General features: G+C 57.0%; 2 protein-coding genes across 6 annotated transcripts in view; one reads left to right on the forward strand and one right to left on the reverse strand.

The window, feature by feature from the left end:
- Window positions 1-20,206, forward strand: part of SLC24A4 (solute carrier family 24 member 4) — a 640,065-nt gene that overhangs the window by 555,562 nt on the left and 64,297 nt on the right. The gene's annotated exons all lie outside the window — the stretch shown is intronic.
- ITPK1 (inositol-tetrakisphosphate 1-kinase) overlaps window positions 1-20,206 on the reverse strand; it is a 162,968-nt gene that overhangs the window by 55,770 nt on the left and 86,992 nt on the right. For all 5 annotated transcript variants that reach the window (XM_033419169.2, XM_033419191.1, XM_004262353.4 and 2 more), the window contains one exon: window positions 13,356-13,481. In XM_033419169.2, coding sequence (XP_033275060.1) covers window positions 13,356-13,481 — 126 coding nt within the window. The remainder of the gene's footprint in view (window positions 1-13,355; window positions 13,482-20,206) is intronic.

Consider the following 20,206-nt stretch of genomic DNA (forward strand, 5'->3'; position numbering starts at 1 on the left):
GCCTGGAGATTCCTGCGGCTAAACTTTGAGCGTAGGCTCCCAGGAGCCAAGAGAAGGTTGTGGCCCCATCCAGTACATACTAGGGGCAGGACCGCTGAGTCCAGCCACACAGGGAGCCGCCTGCAGCCTACTGAGCTGTTCGGTGTGCAACCTGTGTAACTGTCCCTGACAGCCAGCCAGCCAAGGCTTCTGCCTTCCAATCACTGGCAGACCACCCCTTTCAGGCCAGCTGCAGCACCAGGGTAGTCCGGACCCCAGCACCAGGACCCTGAGGCACTGTGAAAGTTAAGGCAAAGGCAGAGTCTAGAAATCTGGGTTCAAGTCCTGGAATCACCATTAACTTTATGTGTGCTTCTCAAGGTCACAAGTTATTTGTATCTCAGTTTTCTCGTCTATAAACAAGAGAGTCAGAATAATGTATTTTTAACATCCTTTCTGACTTTTAAGTTCTAGGATTCTTTGATTCTGTGACATGATAAACAAAGAAAGAAAGCTCTTTGGGCCTGATGGAGCCAGACTGCTACATGGGAGCCCAGGGCCTGCTGCCCTCAAGCAGGTGCACAGCACTGTGACTGCACAGGACAACTCTGGCGGGGGGGTAGGACACAGCAGAGGGAAGAAGGCCAGAGGACGGGCGCACGAGTGACAGATAATGGCTCCATGTCGGGGACAGACACCCACTAACTAGCTCAACCAAGCCCATACGCACCCTGAGACTGTCCTTTGCAGTCACCAGGTGACTCTCCAGCCCTCACAGACTCAGCCTGGCAAGTTAGACGGCTTGTCCTCACCTACTGCCGCTTCTCTAACTCTCCTCGAATGGCTCCCAGCGAGAGCTGGGCTTCCCCACCCAGCAGATGCCTTGGTCTGAATCAACCCTCGTTTGTATTCCAGAGAGATCTCAGGTGTCTGTGCCCCCAGCCTGAAGGCCTCCCAGACAGCATGAGACCAGGGAGGGTGAGAGCCCGTGATGGGTGTGTCTGTGTGTTTGGGAGGGAGGGGGTCACCTCTTCAGCCTCAGAGCGGCCACATCCCACCCACCCTCACTGGGGGCTCGTAAGTGGACAGAGATACGGGGGTGACTGGTGATAACAGAGTAGGGCAGGGTTGCCACGTGGGGGAGCGGGTGGGAGAGCGGGGAAGAGGAGGGGAGAGAGGGTTTCTGGAAGCCAATGACCTTGAGCCACAAAGGGTCACAGGCATGGGACGCGTGAAAAGACATTCCAAAAGCAGAGGCATGGGGTGAGGGGCCCGCGTGGCTAGGTGGACGTAGGTGAAGACAGGCGGGAGAGGCAGCTGGAGACAGACCAGCCAAGGGGCTTGGACTTGATCCTAAAGCAACAGGGTCCTGAGGCGGGGAGTGACGAGCCAGCTCTGAGTTTGGCGGTGACATGTCTAGAGGTGTGCAAGGCTAAGGGGCCAAGCCTGGAAGGGACGAGGCCTGGGCAGCGCGTCAGGCACAGTGCCGGCCTTGGGGGCACGTGCGCCGGGCTTCGCAGTTCAGGAAGGACAGAGATGCCGCCTGGCCTTTGGCACGATGCTGTCTCTGATCCGGCAGAGCTGCTGAAAGGAAAAGGACGATGCAATTTGCCCCTCAGCCTATTTTGCTCTTCAGACCCGTTATTTAAACCCACGAGCTCAGGCCCGGGGGGTCAGGCCCTTGCAGCACAGGGAGTACAGAGGAGAAAGGTAGGGTGTGCACGAGCACCAGACAGGAGCAAGGTGGCCCAGACACTGCCCCTCCCAGGGCCCTGAGTGCCCCACGGAAAAAAACAACAGGATGAGGAGGTGATTGCTAGGGTCCCGGCACTCTCCGATTCTCTGCAACTTGGCCAAATTCAACCGATTAGAAACACCTCCGAAAGTGGTGGGACGTGGGCCAGCACTTGCTTGGAGGGAGTGTTATTGGCCCAACTTCTATGGAGAGAAATTGGGCAACGGCCGAAATTAAGACTACCTAAATTCAGCATTTCTATTTCTAGGTATTTATCCCACATAATTCCATACACGTGCACACAAAGATACAGGTACAAAGATCCTTAACTGCTGCAGCATGTTTCCAAAACATGATCAGAAATGTCCTAAGTGTCTATCAGTAGAGAAATGGTTAAGAAAAGGATTTAAGGCCATTTAACAGAATACTATGCAGCCAGTAAAAAGAATAAGGCAGCATGAAGGAAGGACTGATATGAAATCATTTCCAAGAAAGATCACACAGAATAATGGCTTTGTGGGAGGACGGGAAGACCGTCTTTGCTCATGTACACAGAACTCACCAAAAAGGCTCTAGGCTGCTGCAGCCATGGCTGCCCCCAACACGGGGATGCGCTGGACGGGCAGCAGGGGTGGGAAAAGGCTCCTTGAATTTGCTGCATGTGCATGTGTTACCTACGTCAGACGGCAGAGAGCCAGACGGAGGGGACATGGGCAAGGCCATGCCTATGGAATCCACCAGAACCACAGTGCATGAATAGGCTGGTTAAACTGACTGTCCTGGGGGCAGAAGGTGGGAGAAACGCTGGAGCGTTTGGGGAGCTTCCTGGGAGCAGAACGCCAGCAATAACGCCCCACTGTCCCTGCGGGTGAACAAAAGTCACAGAACCAGGGGTTCAGAAGAGACAAGAAGAGGTTGGAGCACCCAGGCGCCAGGCTCTAGAATGAACTGGATGCGATCTGCGCCACTGATGGAGCAGAGGGAAACCCCTTCCAGATGCGCGGTGGGGGGAGGGAAGCAGAGCACCTGTGGAGGCGGGGCTGGGCCCCAGCATCCTGGGTGTGTGACTTGCACACCCGCCCCAGTGTGCCCGGGTCACAGGCACCCCCATCCCATCTCCAGGCCGGATGCCACCCACGACTGTCCATCCGCCTGAGTCATCTTCCCAGACGGTCTGCGGTGACATGCGCCTCGCTCAGCCATCTAGGAGAGAAAACCGGGGTCCCCGTGGGGACGACACACTGTGGTTGACAGAGCTCACAATAAGTCCATGAAGAAAAGCAATCCCATCAAAGTGTAACCCCGAATGCTGAGGAAGAGGGGGCGGGGAGGAAACGGAACACTTTACCATCTGAGACAACAAACACCTTCTCCCCCGCTTCCAGGCCCCCGACGAGAACAATACCTCCCTTTCTGTCCCCAGACCTCAGCACCAAACTTACGTGTTCTCCACCTCCCGTCAGCGGGAGGCTGGCAGGGTGCCTGGCCAGGCTGAGCACCTGACAAATGTCACATGCCCTGTCACACTGCCACGGCACTGCTCAGGTCCTCAGGCAAACAGAGACCTCGGCCACACACCACCTCCGGGCCTGGGGAGGGATCTGTAGGGCTGGGTGCCAGCCAGGAGAAGGCATCTCCTCGCCGGCTGACACTAAACCAGGACAGGCTGGCCTTTCCACTCAGGGGTCACTGTCGGGACCGGAGGGGGTCCCAGTGGTTATGTGACCAGGTGTCGCAGCCAACAGCTGAGCGAAGTGAGAAGTGGACAGGGGCTGCCTGGTCCCAGCAGCTCGGTTCCGCCCCGGGTCAGCAGCAGCCCCTCACTCCTTAAGCACCCGTCTTAACCACGCGCGCCTTCTCCACACACCTGTCCAGGTGAGCCTGGGATGTGGCCCCTGCCTTCAGGCTGCTTCCCAGGACCCCGGCCACAGGCCGGCTCTGCCCGCCCAGCCGGGGCCACAGCCCTCCAGCCGGAGTCAGACTCCCAGTTCCCAGAGCAAGCGCAGGCGCCCGCTCCTGCCCTGCTGGGTGAGCAAGGCTACAGCCAGGACTTGGGGCACCCCAGCGCCGCTGGCGGGGAGAGAGGAGTCGTCTGGAGCCACAGCAGAGTTCGCAGTGTGCCGCTGAACTCTGGGACGCGGGGCCACTTGGGCCGGGGGAGGCCTGGGCGCCTCACCCCTGCACGAGGCCACCCCGCCTTCCCAGCCTCTGGCTGCAGCAGAACAGAGAACAGAGACAGCTACTGCTGCCGGCCGTGACCCTGGCAATGACCCCTAGTGCTGCGACAACTGTCTCGCTTCCTGCTGCACACCCACCCTCAGCCCTCTTCGAAGTGGCAGCCAGCGCACCCTCGGTCCGCATTCTCCCGCCGCTGCTGCGCTCAGCTGCACCAGCCCATTCCAAGTCCGCAGGCCTCTGCGCCCGTCTCGCCAAGGGGCCTGGCAGACGTAGCCCCCTCGCCTGCTTCACTCCCTCCCCCTGCTCACTAGGCCTTTTAGGCCTGGCTCAAGTGTCACCTCCTCAGAGAGGTGACAACACCCTCCCTGTTATCGCAGGCCTTGAGTTTTCTTCTTCCTAGAACTTACCGTAAACGGAGGCTACGGTGCTTTTCCTCCATTTACTCGTGTCTTCTTAGCATCAACCCCGCCTCCCCTATAGCAACACACACACACCCACACACTCACACACACACACACTCTCACACACCCTCACTCACACTCTCACACACCCTCACTCACACTCGCACCCACACACACCCTCACTCACACCCACCCACCCACACCCTCACTCTCACACTCACTCACACCCACACACTCACACACACTCACACACACACACTCCGTGGGGAAGGGGACTGCATCCACCTGATCTGTCTTATTTTTTGTATCTGCGATGTCTTTTAGGATTCCTGGCACACAGCAAGTGCTCAATTAAGACTTGTGGAATGAATGACACAGTGGTTATTTGACGAATGATCTCATGGATCAATGGAGAGACTGCGAGATACTGGCCAGGTCAGGGGCTAGAAGCCAGGGAGTGTGTGAGGCCTGAGGCAGGGGGCATGGACCCCAGCCAGCGTGGGAGGGGCTCACAGAAGGTCCTCGTGGCTCACTCTGTCCGTCTCCAGAGGACGGAGGTCAGCGGAGGCCCAGCCCGTGGCCCTCCAGAGCAGCTTTACTCTTGGCTGGTGAGAGACTTTGTGATTTATTACACAAAGTCAAAAGAAACCACCTGGGCCTTTATCGTGGGCACACAGACCACATGGGTGGCAGAAGCAAGTCAGGAAGTCATGGCCCCAAAGAGGCCAGGAGGAGAGTGGAAGACACCTTCCTGCCGTAGATGTTCCTGAAATAAAGAACCCACGGGACTACAGACCTCTTGGTGGGAGTTCCCAATCTCCAAAACCCAGATACTGGTACTCGAGGAGCCCAACACGTCCACAGGGCCAAACTAAGGAACCCTGAAATGCGTATACACAAGTTTTCCCTATGACTTCGGGAAAATGTATTAGTAGCAAACATTAGTATTTCTAAAACCCAGAAGACCTCCAACCCTGAGCTGTGAAATGGTGACTGCCAACGCACACACACAGAGGGACCACGGCCAGCGCGCCGGGTGAGCTCCGGCTTTCGCGTGGCCGTCCCTCCCACCGCCCCACCCAGCGCTGTACAAAGTCCATCTCTGCTCTGGGCAGGTAACAGGCAGGGTCATAGAGCTGTGCGTCTTCCTGGGGGGCTGGCCTCCCCCGCCACAGGGAAAGGCCCTGCAGACACTCAATGGCCCTAAATGGCCCCAAGCTCCCTGGGGCAGAATGAGAGACTCACAGCCACTGCCCGCTGGCCTGGCCTGGACGCACAATGGGTGGACTGTGCGGCCACTTCCGCCACGGGAGGAGGGGCCTCGTGACCCAGGGCAGCAGTCATGGGAGGCTGACCTCACAGCCTCCCCAGGACAGGATCTGTCCTCGGGCCAGGGCCACCAGATCTGCCCAGCTCTGCCTCCCCTGGCCTCTGCCGGCCAACATTTTATCATCGTGTGGCAACCACTGATGTCAGAGCAATGCTAGACAGGGACTGGGAATCACTGGCTCTCAACCCTCCAGGGCTCCGTCTGCTGCCGGCCAAAGCCCCTCTGAAGCACATCTGAAAAGGGCACAGCCGCCTTCTTACTGATTGGCTGTAGGCAAGTGATCTAACTTCCTTGGGCCTCAGTTTTGTCACCTAAAAAAATGGGGAAGTGATTCCATTTTTCCCATGGATTGATATATAAGTATCCAATGAGACAGATACAAGATGTGGAGTGCCCAAGACAGAGAGGGCCACTTGGGATGTGCTCGGGAAACGGTGGCCTCTCCCGTGGCTCCACGGTGACGGCCTGAATCATTCCCTGGTGCTCAGGGCTCTGACCCCCGTCCAGAAGGCCCACATGCCACCAGGCACTGCCCCCAAGACAGACAGAAACTCACTTAACTTTTGATAGGTTTAGACGTCATCTTCTTAATCAGATTAGAAAGCCTCCAACAACAAAAACTGTTGTTTCTTCTACTTGCCCTCTGCGCCTACAGCACACAGGACAGAGCCCCATGCTGACAGCTGCTCAGTAAACATCTGAGGTCGACAGGGTTTGAGTCAACACAGCTGTGAAATCATTTCGGAGCCAGAGGGGTCTCGGAGTAAAACGGAGCTGTGGTCTTGGAGGTGATCACCGCTGTTCACGGCAATGGCCTTTGGGGTTGGGTACCACTGCTCTCAATGCCACCGTCTTCTGCTGGCATCCTGGTGTGTTCCTGGCATGGCAGGCGGGGAAACCGAGGCCCAGGTGGGTGAGCTGGTGAGCGGTGGAGCCAGGCACGGTATCCAAAGTCCCCCTGAAGGCCACCCGGCCCTGCCTCTAAGGACAGTCCATATTTCCACCCCCCTGTCACAGAGCACAACTCTCACTTGGGGACACTTTCATAATCACTGTCTCACTGACTTCTCTAAGCACTCTCAAGTTGGCTGCAACCGACAGTCACAGATAAGGCTGCTGGACTATCGTCACGGTATGATAACAAGCTGACACAACTGAGTGGTCACTAAGTGCTCCAGCTGGGCAGAGTGTTTTACACGTGTTCTCACACGCCAGGCGCTAACAGTAAGAGTGGTGAACACTTGCACACACTCGGGGCCGAGGGCATCCTGCATGTTAACTTGTTGAAGCGTCCTTTTTATTTTTTAGAAGAAAAGGGCCCTGTGTATTGCTGTTCACCATGTTCGGCTCCCCGGCCTGCAGGCGGCTCCTACTTCCCTGATCCCTGCCTGGAGGACCCGTGCGGCCACTGAAACGTTAGGAGTCCCCAGCTTGTGTCACTTTGGGGCAGAAGCTAAGAGCCAGGACGAGCTTCACTGAGGTCTCTTCCCTCGGCCACCAGGACCCGTCAGCAGCTGCCCGTCATCCGGGTCCCAGACGTGCAGCAGAGCTCAGCCAGCCCTCGGAGGGTGTGCGGCACAGGGCAGAAGGAGGCCTGTGCTGGGTCCCGGGAGCTGCTCGTTACTGCGGCGCGGCCGAGCCAGTCCCCACAGAATGGAGAGGGAGGGGTCTTGACAGTCACCCCCTCCGACGTCCTCCAGCATCTCAGGAGGACACTGGAGCCTGCAGCTACACCGCCAGGGAGCGGCGGGCCACATGCGGGCCCGCTTCCTGCCCCGGGGCCGGGCCCCAGCAGATTCTCAACTCACGCCTCGAGGATCACCAGTGCTCTGAGGGCTGGACACGTGTTAACATACTCAGTCCCCCCACAGTCCTGGGAGGTGTGGACGATGGCTGTCCACTTTTTATAGATGAGGGAACTGAGCACATGCCAAAGGCCAGCCAGCAAGCAGTGGGGAGGCCAGCTCTGAGGCCAGGCAAGGGCTCCAGTTATCAGCGCTCCTAACCACCCTGCTGTGGGCGCCCAACAGTCTGGAGGAGGAAAAAGGCAAATCTGAGGGCTCTAGACATTTGCACACAGAGTATAAGGAGGGCTCCAAGGAAGATATACAAGTGATGGACAGACACGCAGAAAAATGCTTGACATCATTGGCTGCCAGGGAAATTTTAAACCAATTCAAAACTACAAGATACCATTGCACGCCCACTAGGACGGCTAAAATCAAAGCCAGATACGTGTTGGCAAGGATGTAGAGAGACTGGAACCTTTATATGCGGTGGGGATCTAAAATGGTACAGCCACCAGGGAAAATAGTCTGGCAGTTCCTCAACCGACCACCGGCCCCAGCAATTCCACTCCTGGGTGTATACCCCAGAGAAATGAAAACACACGTACGCATAAAAACATGCGCATGAGGGCTTCCCTGGTGGCGCAGTGGTTAAGAGTCCGCCTGCTGATGCAGGGGACACGGGTTCGTGCCCCGGTCTGGGAAGATCCCACATGCCGCGGAGCGGCTGCGCCCGTGAGCCATGGCCGCTGAGCCTGCACGTCCGGAGCCTGCACTCCGCAACGGGAGAGGCCACAACAGTGAGAGGCCCGCGTACCGCAAAAAAAAAAAAAAAAACATGCACATGAATGTTTCCAACAGCGTTCTTCATAACAGGCAAAAGACAGAAACCACCGAATGTCCACCAGCTGATGACTGGACAGACACAATGTGGTCTAGCCATATACTGGAATATTATTCAGCCGTGAAAAGGAAAGAAGCACAGATCCACGGTACAACATGGATGAACCTTAAAAACATTATGCTGTGGGAAAGAAACCAGTCACAAAAGATGGTATTGTCTTTTTTTTTTTTTTGGCCTCTACACGTGGCCTGTGGGATCTTAGTTCCCCAACCAAGGATTGAACCCATGCCCTCGGCAGTGCAAGCGTGGAGTCCTAACCACTAGACCACCAGGGAATTCCGAAAGATGGTGTATTATATGATTCCATGCATATTAAAGTCCAGAACGGGGAAATCTATAGAGACAGAAAGTGGTGGTTGTCTACGGCTGGGGTGGGCACAGGGTGACAGTTAAAGGGTACAGCGTTTCTTTTTGAGGTGATGAAAATGTTCTAAAACTGACTGTAGTAATGGTTGTACACATCTGTGGATACATTAAAAACCACTGGATGGTACACTTTGAAAGAGTGAATTGTATGGGATGTGCATCTCAATAAACTTGTTTTTTAAAAGGATAAGGGGTAGGGGGTAGGGAGCTGGGCTACTGAAATGCTACTTCCTTTCAGGTAATGATGACGAAGACCCAACGTGCAAAGTGTGCGTTCTCTGCCGACATCCCCGCGGCGAGGGAAGAGCACCCTCCCAGATCCACTTCATACAACCAAACAGCTGACGGGACCCGAGAGGTGAGGGGGGCGGAGCATCGTCCTGCACAGGCCCAGGAGGGCCGGGCCGGACCGCTCAGAGGCTGGCCTGTCACGGCTGAGCAAGGAACGCTCAGGACCACAGGGGCCCTGGAGTGAGGAGGGGGCACTGCTGAGCCTCCAATGGCATGAGTCCCTCTCCATCTCAGAAAACTGCCAGGTTCCAATGACCACAGTGTCCCCACTGCTCGGAGTTCATCCTGCACTAGTAATTCCCCCTCCTAAGCAGGGCCTCTCGTTCCAGTTAAATCTGATCTTATCGCTCCCACCCTGAGCCTTCAGGATAAAGTCCAAGCCCCACAGCCTGGTGTGAAAAGCACTCTCTCCACTCTTATGGTCCTGCAGGTCCCCACATCCGAAGGGAGGTCCACATGCACCCAAAAGGCGGTGCTGTCTGCCTCGTGAGCCCTCCCCGCCCCTGCCCAGCTACCCACTGGAGCCACTTTCTCCCACCCCTGACCCGCACGGGCGTCCTGCACCAGCCCCGCACTCACGACGCTCTTCCACTTCACAGACACGTAGACATGTCTCCTACGTACCAGGCACTGTGTGCGGCAAAGGGGATACCCGGGAGCTTGAAGCAGACGTGATCTCTGCTCCTGCGGAGCTATAATCCCCAAATGGAGAGACTGGCAGAAGCAACCAGTAGAGAATGACAAACTTCCAAACAGAGGGAAGGAAAGGTGCAAAGTTTTAAGGGCCCGGGACAGGGAATGTGTCCTAAGTCAGATAATCAGAGAGACATCCCTGAGGAAGGGACACCTGAGCTGAGAGCTGGGGGTGGGGACGAATTCCAATTAAGGGAACGTCCTGTGCAAAGGCACTGAGGTGGAAAAGAGCTCAGAACTTGAGCAGCTGCTGCAGGAGGGCCAGCAAGGCAAGGAAGGGGCGGGTGGGACAAGATGAGGCTGGGGAGGGGGGGAGGGAGGCCGCGGCCAGACTGCAGGCCTCACGGGCCACGTCAGAGGCTACAGTCTTCACTATCATCGCAATGAAAAGGTGTGAAAGAGTTTTTAGTCAGGATGAGCGGCGATCAGGTCTGCGCGTCTCCTAGTGCATCACCCTGGGGTCTGCGAGTGCAGTTCCTGGTTTCCCGAGGCCTCCCCTCCGGGCTGGGGGCTCCTGTGGATGGAGCTCAGCAAGCACTGTGCCACTTCAGAGGAAGCTGTCCCTGTGGTCACACAGGGGGTCCAGGGGCCATCTGGGGGACACTTAACATCCTTCCAGCTAACGGAGATGGGGAGAAGAGGCGACAGTTTAGACTCAAACCTCCTCCTTCCGAGCTCATTCAGGGAAACCCCAGGAAGACCCACCCAGACAGCCCCACCTGACTCATGGAATACAGTCACCGTAACACTTCGAACAATTCTGGGGCAGCAGCAGGAGGGCCACCCCCTCGGCCCCCGGGCCACACCTGACAGCTGGCCCTGGATGCCACAGTGAGGAGGTTCTGGTCGCTCCCCTGAAGAAGCAGCTCTAGAGGCCAGGAAGCCCTCCCACCACCCCAGGGGGCCTCTGTCCAGGTCTGTTCCCTGAAAACTGAATCTCGGGTACAGCCTCGGCGGCACCAGGCCGTCGGCTCCACGAGAACCTTGGCGCAGAAAAACAACTGAATCATCCTGATCATTCTCCACGCCAAGCCCTCTCGAGGCCAATATTCCTTTCGGTGGGGGGGCGGGGGGAGGTGGCAGCTTGGGAGTTGATTTCTATGGCAACCAGCTTTAGTGATCTGCATAAGCTCCAGACACACAACCCCCAACCTGTCCACAAGGGCAGCCAGAAAAAAAGCATAACCTCTCAGCTCTGAGAATTCCTGTCCATCCCTGGGTCCTGGAGGTTTAATGGAAGCATCCCATGGGCGGAATGCTCTAGGGCTGTCAGAAACATCTCAGAAACTCATCTATCTTGACCCACACAGCCCCAAGCCACTTCCCCAGGGACCCGAGTATCGCCTTTGGTGAAGGCCCTTCGAGCTGAGCCCCTTCTGGGGCAAACCACCTTTCTCTGTTTCCTTACAACAAAATGCAGAAAGGCCAGCTTTGCAAACCCAAGCCCGGGGACCTGCTTCCCAGTCTCTGAAATCTGAACGTCCCTCTGCCTCTCCTGACCCTGGGCCCCTCCCCGCACCTAAGCCCGCGCCTCCCTGTTCATGTCCCAAGAATAAATATTAAAACAGGAATCTGAAAACAACGGCACGGTCAAGGTCAGGTGTCAGTCTACGGCCTGGCTCTGAACTTGAATCTTGTATCCCGCGCAGGGTGGGAAGACCAGGTCAGCGCCGACAGCCCGGGGCCCCGTGGCGGGAGGATGGCCTGCGTGCTGCTGAGCAGGCCTCACCTGGCACATCTCAGTCCCTCTCTCCACCGGCCCCTGCCCCTCTCCTCTCTTCTCGGGGCCTGTGCAAAGTGCAGCCTGTCACCCTTCTCCCCAAAGGATCGTGCTCTTCGCAAAAGAGGAAACATCCCGGCCTTAGCAGATATCCGCTTCACGCTCAAGCACAGACGGCAGTGAAAATTTATGCCGGAGATACTGAGGCTGGAAGGTTATCCTGAGGTCACCTCAGGCATCTGAGGGCCGGCTGCTGTGTGTGCCCCGGGTGGGACAGACTCCTGGGACCCAGCCGAGACCTCCCTGGGAAACGCAGCCGGTGGCTGAAACCCTTGGAGCTGCACGTCCCCACGTGCCGCCTGACATGCTCTCCAACCTTCTCTGCACAAGAACAGGAACACAGGGGACCAAGTTCCCCTTCAGTGCTCAGCCACCACCTGCCCTGCGCCGTGGGCTGTGGGTGTGCCTGCGGGGAGCAGGGGATGGGAGGCCCCCCAGGGTTGGTTGCTCCCTAACTCCCAGTCCTTTATCTAAGAAAGTAATGACACAGGCAGTAGTGGTGGGAGCAGCTGTAAGAACTCAGCAAACATTAGACACTTCTACATACTCAAAGACATTTACTTCTCATAGCCACCTGCCCACCTTAAGAAGTAGGACCTAGCAGCAACCCCATTTTACAGAAGAGGAAACTGAGGCTCGAGGGGGTCATGTGATCACACTGCTATCGACCACCAACTGGCTGGGGCCTGAGCACCGGGTGAAGCACTTCATACGCATTGTGTTGTTTACTCTTCCCGACACGGTATGAGGTTTTCCTGGTACTAACACCATTTTACAACTAAGAAAACTGAGGCTTGGTGAGCTCACAGAGGAGCCCAAACACACCTTTCCCCACGGCCTCCCAGCCCCACGGAAGCGGAAGAGACTTCAGGTTGCTGGCCAGGCAAAGGCCCTCAGGGCACCACGTGTGGACAGCGCACCTCCCCACTTGCGTGGGGGAGTGGGACAGGACACCAGCAGGGCCACAAACGGGCCACCAGGGCTCATGGGAAGCGGGAATCTGCCAGAGTCCGTCAAGAAGGGGGCGAGAGCCACAGGAAAGTGAGGGAGGCTGAGGCCACCGACCCTGGACACATGGGGGAAGAAAATGCTGTCAGCAGGAGGGCTGCTATGTGGCGATGAGAGTCCCCTTTGTCCTGATAAAGAAAGACAGGACGTCAACCCTCCGGTTATCACACACTGCAAAGCGCTGGCTCGAGCATCCCTCCCACAGGGAGGCCCTCTCTCTCTCAGCTGCATTTTCACTGATAACATGACCTTGTTTTTCATGACCCCTGAGCCGCTTTCCTGAGGAATGAATCACGCTCTTGTCCACAACACAGAAAACACAGGGCAAGTCAGCGGCGGCAATGGCAGCCCCCCCAAGGTGGCGGGCGGGTTACCGTGGGGTCAGGACCCAGGCTGCTGGGGCAACGGGGAAGGGAGAAGGGAAAAGCCAAGAGGGCTTGGTCCCAGCTCAGAGATGGGCACTCAGGGTCAAAGCCGTGGGCTTGGAGAAGGGTTCTCCACCACGGCAGGACTCAGGGGCCAAGGGCAGCCGCTCCAGTTCAAAGGCCCTTGGGGGTCCCTTTCTCCAGGGGTGGCAAGAGGGTTCCGCCCCTGTGCCAACTCTACGCCTGTGGCTGCAGCTGTGTGTCGCTGAGGACGCAAAGGCACGTGCGGACTCTGCAGTGCTCAGATCGGTAAATCAGGTCTCTCAGCGTAGAGGGCAGAGCGGGTGCCAACCGTGCCCTGGTTCAATCCCGTCTCGCCCCCGACGGGACGGAGGCCCCGGCAGGGAAGTGCCCGACCACAAGCCCATGTCTTCTTGGCGGTGGCAGAGCCGTGTGTACACAGTACACGGCAAGGCAGCTCCACGGCTTTGGAAATGCACAGCACCACTCCCGGCCTCCGCCTCACCCCTCCACGCACCTGGAACCTGTGCACCAGCTCCAGGGACTGGCTGTCGTTCTGGTCGGCTTCGAGGATGACATCGGTCAGCTTGTGGATGATGACGTCCAGGGGGCCCTGCTCCTCGATTGGCCGGCTAAGGTTCAGCTACAAGCGGGAGACACAGAGAAAAAGAACAACTTCAGCTGCTGAGCCCGCTGCCCCATCTATCCCGTCTCCTCTGCATGTCCCCGCGGCACGGAGAGGGGGCAGGAGGAGGGCTGGCACTCGTGCGACAGGACGGGACGAATGGGATGAACTCGCTGAGGACCTGGAGCCCTTCCGGGGCAGGCCCTGTGTTTACACTTCTGTCCCCGAGCCCCAAGCGGCCCGGGACACAGAAAATACACACGTGGAATCAGGGTGACGAAGTTTCTGTGGATCAAGGGAGAGTCGCTGTGAAAGCATTTACTGGCCACACTGCAGCTGCCCTACCACCCAGGTTTTTCAGGTGGGGACACCAGGGTTCAGGGAGGTCAAGTCCAACGACTGAAGTCACACGGCCAGACCTGAACTGAGATGCAAGCGGACACTCTCTCCACAAAACTACACACAGTCTCGGCAAAGCTGTGATCTGCGCGAATCTAAGAGCTGCTGCTTTGAGAGACCAGAAACTCGTACTTCACACTGAGATCAGGGCCTATGATGACAAAGTGAGGGGGCAGCGGGCTGCTTGGGGTCCCTGAGGCACGGCTCCACTGGGGGGCGTGTTTATTTTTTCAAGAGCGTGGGGTTAGGAAGATCGGGCCCCGGGGGGAGCCAGAGCTGCTAGCTGACAGACAGTCGGCATCACCTGACCCCCAAGACAGCAGCACCTGCCAACAGCCGGGGCCGCCTGACACCGAGCTTCCTGACTGGCCAGATGTCTGCCGCCCGGCACGCGGCCGCCACCAGCTGCGTGGCCCGCTCCCTTGGAGGGGACGGCGCCAGCCCGGCACCTGGCTGACCCCCTGGGTGGCCTCAGCAGAGGCCGGAGACGGCCACCAGCGCCATCCCTGCCCTCAGCCCCACCCCCAGGGGGGCCTCCCTCCGGGATTCCCGGCTGTTTGTTTCAAAGTCGTTCATAAAGAAATCACGGTGACAGCTCTAGGCAGACACTGTGCTCAAAACGTATGTCCGTTCGTTTCTTTTCATTTTCAAACCACACAGTGAGAAGGAATCCCACAGACACAGACTCCTGAGACCTGCCTGGGACCTCACGGTGAGAGGGCAGAGGCAGAGCTGCAGCCGGGCCTGTCCCACGCCCCATGCCTGCCCTGTGCCACGGGACGCTGTCCTCTACAGACACGACCACCCAGCTGCCTCGTCCTCTGGCTGCTGGCCGAGTCCGGCCATTTGGAGACACCAGCAGAAGAGGGGAGAGGAGCCTGGGTGTTTGCTGCACAGGGCAGCCCCTCTCCCACGACCACCACTGTCCCTAAGCTCTCCCTTCCCCTAGTCCCCTGAGGCCTGGGGTGGTGACAGCCCGCCATTCTCGGGGTGCCTCAGCACCTCCCGCTGGCTCCTTTGACCCTGCCCACACCTTGCCATCCTCCCTCATTTAAACTCTTTTTCCGTTAAGGCTTCGGAATGTGCCAGCTCTTTTCTGCTGATATCCTTAACTCCTCTTTTTTATTGTCTGCCAGGAAAGATGTTAAGGGATTTTACCTATTTGAAAAAAAAAAAAAAAAAAATCCCATGGACTTCACCAAAAGAAAATACTGAAGGACACCGATCCTTCCCCGTGGTGACTAGCCTGTGTACAAAACAGCAAAAATGAGACCAGCTGAGAAGCTGCCCATCTTCTGGGACTCCTGGACGGGGAAGGGAAACGGCATTTGTCCTCACAGCACAGCCAGGAGCTGGGGGTGATGGTCCCCCTTCACAGACCAGGACTCCTAGAGCCCAGGAGGAAAAATGACCGGGCAAGGTCTCACGGGTGGGAGGTGGCCCGGCTGGGGCCTGGACACGCAGTGACACCAACGGGCTCAGCCCGCAGCCAAGCTGCTGGGTGTGCTGGGGCCTGTGCAAAAGCCTAGCGGCATCCCTGGGCCTCAGTTTCCCCTTGAAGAAACAGGACACTCCAAGGGCCTTTCCGGCTCTGTCTGCGGACTCATCATTACATTCCCGTCCAACTCCACTTCCCAGAATAAAACAGAATTGGAAGGAAGGCAGAGCCGCCGGTGGGAAGTGGGAACACGGGCAAAGGACAGCTCATTCTCAGAGGTGCCACAGACACAAGCCCACTTGTGCTGTAACCGCGGCTCCACTGTGACAGGCACCAAAACAAGAAGCCAGTATTTTCAGACCAAGACAGCCGCGGATGGAAGAGAACTGGGTCACATGGTGATGCTGGGCAGGGCGCCCCGGGCCTCAGAAACCCCATCCCAGAGAGAACATTTCCCATGCAGCAAGAGGGGACAGAGTCGGCCCCTGAGAGGAACCTGGGGCCCCAGTGCGTTTGGGGAAGGAGGTGGGCAGGAAATGCCCTCAGCTCACGCTTGCCTGGCATCACCCAAGGCCTGTAGACCTGACAACCGTGGGCTGTTTGGAAAATAAGCTCCCCACGTTCCCAGCCGCCCCACTGAAGGTAAACAGTTGAGTTTTGGAAGCCGGCCACCTTCCTTTGTGTATTTTCCAAGCATTTTTGTGCCAGTGAAACCCTTTCACGAGAACAGCAATCAGGACACACGTCAGGCCTGGATGGTCTCCCTCAGCATCGCTGCAGCATCCTTGCTGGGGCACAAGCAGTGCTGTCAGTGGCTCTAAAAGGCCCTCTAGGGCTTCCCCGGTGGAGCAGTGGTTGAGAGTCCGCCTGCCGATGCAGGGGACGTGGGTTCGTGCCCCGGTCCGGGAAGACCCCACATGCTGTGGAGCAGCTGGGCCCATGAGCCATGTGCTACTGAGCCTGTGCGTCCTGAGCCTGTGCTCTGCAACGGGAGAGGCCACAACAGTGAGAGGCCCGCGCACCGCAAAAATAAATAAATAAACAAATAAATAAATAAAATAAAATAAAATAAAATAAATAAATGGCCCTCCAGCACTGCCTTTCCTCAATGGACCAGACAAGCCTTGGTCATCCTGAGGGGGTCTACCCCAAGGAGCCGGCAGTCTCTCTCCACTGGCTGGGAAGGGGGAGAAGGTCCTCTGGGGCTTCATCCTCAGGAGTGGTACTCAGCAGGCTCTGGGCGCACGTGGGAGAGAACCCAGGACCCTGCAGAGGAGGGACCCTCAGGAGGGAGAGGCAGCGCCACAGAGGAGGGGACCCTGCAGAGGAGGGGGACCGCAACAGAGGGGACCCTCAGGAGGGGGGGTGTCAGAGCCGAGGGACCCTCAGATGGAGGACGCTGCACAGGAGGGAACCCTGGGGCAGGGGAGGCACCTCAGAGGCTTCGTTTCCCAGATGCGGTGGGGATGGGGGCTCGGGTGGAAGTGAACTCACTTCAGTTGTGCCATTTTGTTTTTCTGACCCCACTCCGTTCGCAGAAAAGGGAACTGTCCCAGGGACCTGTTCTCTTCCTCAGAAAGGGTCCCTCTCAGCCAGTCACAAGGCGTCCCGATGAAAGGGCCGCCTGCCGTGGCCAGAGGGGGTCTGCAGGCGCCACGTTTCCAATTCACGCCCTCCTGTGAGGCCAACGCTGGATGCTGCTCTGTGAGCACTCAACTCGGAGGGAACAAGGGCCCCCTGTTTCCTCAGCGAAGAAGGCAGTGAGGCAGACTAAGGTGGGGGGAGGGCTGGGAAGAGATGGGACAAAGGCCCGCGGACCCCGGTGGCCTAACAGTCACCTCTGACCTCCAAAACAAACAACCCCATCATGCCCAGGCCCGGACCCAAGGTGAGCTGGGCTCCGCCTACCCCCGCCTTCCCCACCACCTGGTCGAGGAAGACAGGATGGGATAATGGGCACAGCAGATGCCTGGAAACCCCTCCAGGCTCAGAGGCTTCTGGGCTGGAGCAGGTCACTTAACTGCTCTGTGCCTCGGTTTCCCTATTCATAAAATGAGGATGTCGTAACTACACTTCCCAGGGCTGGATGAGAACATTCCGTTTAGAGATGTGGCACATGAGCCCTCCAGACAAGTTCCTGCTTCTGCTTGGTCACTTGTTAATTCGACAAGTATTTTCTGGACCCCACCTGTGCACCAGGCACAAACGACGACCCCTGCCCTCTCAACTCAGGGCCTCAGGCGGCCGTAGGAGCATCTGTTCACTTTGGATGCAGCCCCGGCTGCCCCAGACCTTGCACAGGGCGGTGCTCTGCTCCTCTGCCAGAGCGAGCCCTCTGCCTGGGATGTCCCCCACCCCACATCCCCCTGTCCACATGTGAGCTCTTACTCATCGTCCAAGTCCCAGCTCAGAAGTTCAATCCTTTTCCAGACTTCTGAACTCACCCCTCCCCAAACAGGAAGAATTAATGGCTCCCTCGTCTCACCCGTGTCCCCAGGACCCTCTTGCACATCCCTCCAGGATTGCACTGTAACTTCCACGTATAAAGGCATTTCTTTAACCCTCTGTCTCCTCCACAAGACCGTGAGATCCCCAAAGACCAGGGCTGGGGCTTGGCATCCCCAGGACCTAGAACCGGGGTTCCAGGCAAGAGCTCGGTAAACGTTTGCTAAATGCGCTGGCAGCTTTAAAGAACAGAGTGAACAACGCAGACCAATGAGGAGGGACCTTCCGTAGAGCAGGGTGACTCTTTTCTGCTAAGAGCGTTGAAACAGCCTCCCAGAGGAGGAGGTGTCCAGATCAAGCCATGGAGGGGAGAAGGAAGAATGGGACCTCCAGGGATGGGCGGCGGAAGGGAGGTGTAATCCAGGTAGAGGGGGCAGCTGCAAAGATGCAGGACTCACCTGCATTAAATCCTCTCCTGTATCTATCAATTCCAAATGCCTCAGGTGCCCTAGGCTACCACCTCAGCCGAAAGAGCTTTTCCTACAGCACTGGCCCCTGAATGGCACCTTGGGCAAGGGGCGGGGGCGGGTAGGGTGAGGGGTGGCCCATAACCGCCCCTCTCTCATGCCTGATCTGCAGGCTGGAAGCCGAGGACCCAGCAGAAGACTCCAATGCCTAGGAGACCCGAATTCGGCTGTGGTATGAACAACTAATAAGTCTTCCGTGCATTAAGCCGCTAAGAATTTGGGGTTGCCGGCTTTGGCAGTTAGTCTACCCTAATGCAGTCCCCAGAGGGGAGAGTGTGCATGGGGGAAGGGCGTGGGGTGCCGAGATGAGATCAAAGGCAGAGGGTTTCAGCTCTCTGGAGGGTTCTCTGGGCTGTACTTCCAGCTCTCCCTTCGCTCCCAAACTCCCGCACGTGCTTCCCTGACATGATCAATAACCAGCTAGATACAAAAGAAGCAGGTTCATCGGCGAGGCTGGGGACTCGGGAAAACTGGCTCCCACACCTGCTCCCGCTGGGGGCCATTCATCCTCTCTGGATACAACATGCAAGATGTTCTACCTAGAGGCCTGGGCTGCTAAAAAAAGTCTACACTTCTCCGAACACCCAGACAGGCTGCAACTGACCTCTCAACTGCAAAGGCCGCAAGTGAGGCCAGTGAGGACATCAGGCAGGTGTGGTTACCATTTCACAACCGTGCTCGGCAGCCGGGTCTTGTTAGGAGTGGCTGTGAAGCTACGAGGCCTGGCACATTATTGAAGCTCTGTGTCGTTCTCATGGGTCCCCACTCAGGCTGTTGTGAGAACTGAACGAGTTAATGTGTGTAAATTACTTAGGACGGAGCCCAACCCAGAGCAAGTGTGCAGGAGCCATGCACCAGTGCCAGGACAACAAGGCTTCTGGCCTGAAAACTCAGGTTCCGAGGGGGGTGACCACACAGGCCTGTCCTCAAATGGGCTTTTCCTGGATGACAGGAGTGTCTTTTATTCTGATGGGGCAACACTTGGTGGGCTGGATAGGGGCGGGTCACCAGAAAGATCGAGGCATGATGAGATCAAGCCACGACTGCAACTTTCAGCCCCACTCCCTATCCTTTGGCGGGGGCGGCTGGAAAATGAAATCGCGACAAATCATGGCTTTGTGATGAAGCTTTCATAGAAAATTCCGCAGGTGCAGGGTTCAGGGAGCGTCCTGGCTGGTGAGCTCATGGAGGTGCTGGGAGACTGGGTCGCTCAGAGGGCACGGAAGCCTCTTCCCACGCACCTTGCCTGACGCACCTCTTCCACCTGGATGTTCAACTGTATCCTTTCCCATAACCCTCTGTAATAATCTGGTAAATAGTAAGTCCACTGTTTTCCTGAATTCCGGAAGCCACTCCAGCAAATTAATCAAACTAGAGGAGGGGGTCATGGGAACCTGTGAGGGGTCAGGAGCACAGGTAACAAGCTAAACTCGCAATCAGCATCTGGTAAGTCTGCAAGGGTTCATCTAGTGGGACTGAGTCCTTACCCTGTGGCATCTGACACTCATCTCCAAGTGGTCAGGGTCGAAACTGAGCTAAACCGTGGGACATCCAGCTGGTGTTGCAGGATTGCGTGGTGTGGGAAAAGCCCCCCGACACCTGCTATCAGACGTGCTGAGTGTGTAAAATGGTGACAGTAAAGGAGAACTGCAGGAGGCATGCTTTTCCTATTCAGTTGTGCACTCAAAAAGATCAGCCATTCCATTGCCCTATTCTTGGTCTTCACATTACTAATGACCAGTGGAAATTTCCCGCACGTACTGTTAACAAGAGCTCAGGTGCAGACGAGAATTTGGATTCTGCAAAGCCAGGTCACTTGTCCTAGCTCATATCAGACTCCTCAACGTGTTCACGCTGCCACATTAAAATGGACCATCATTGTTAATGATGATAAGTAACACAGAGTCCTGACTTTGGGCCGCAGACTAGCTCAT

Source organism: Orcinus orca, chromosome 2 (genome assembly GCF_937001465.1).
Source record: "Orcinus orca chromosome 2, mOrcOrc1.1, whole genome shotgun sequence".
NCBI lineage: Eukaryota > Metazoa > Chordata > Mammalia > Artiodactyla > Delphinidae > Orcinus > Orcinus orca.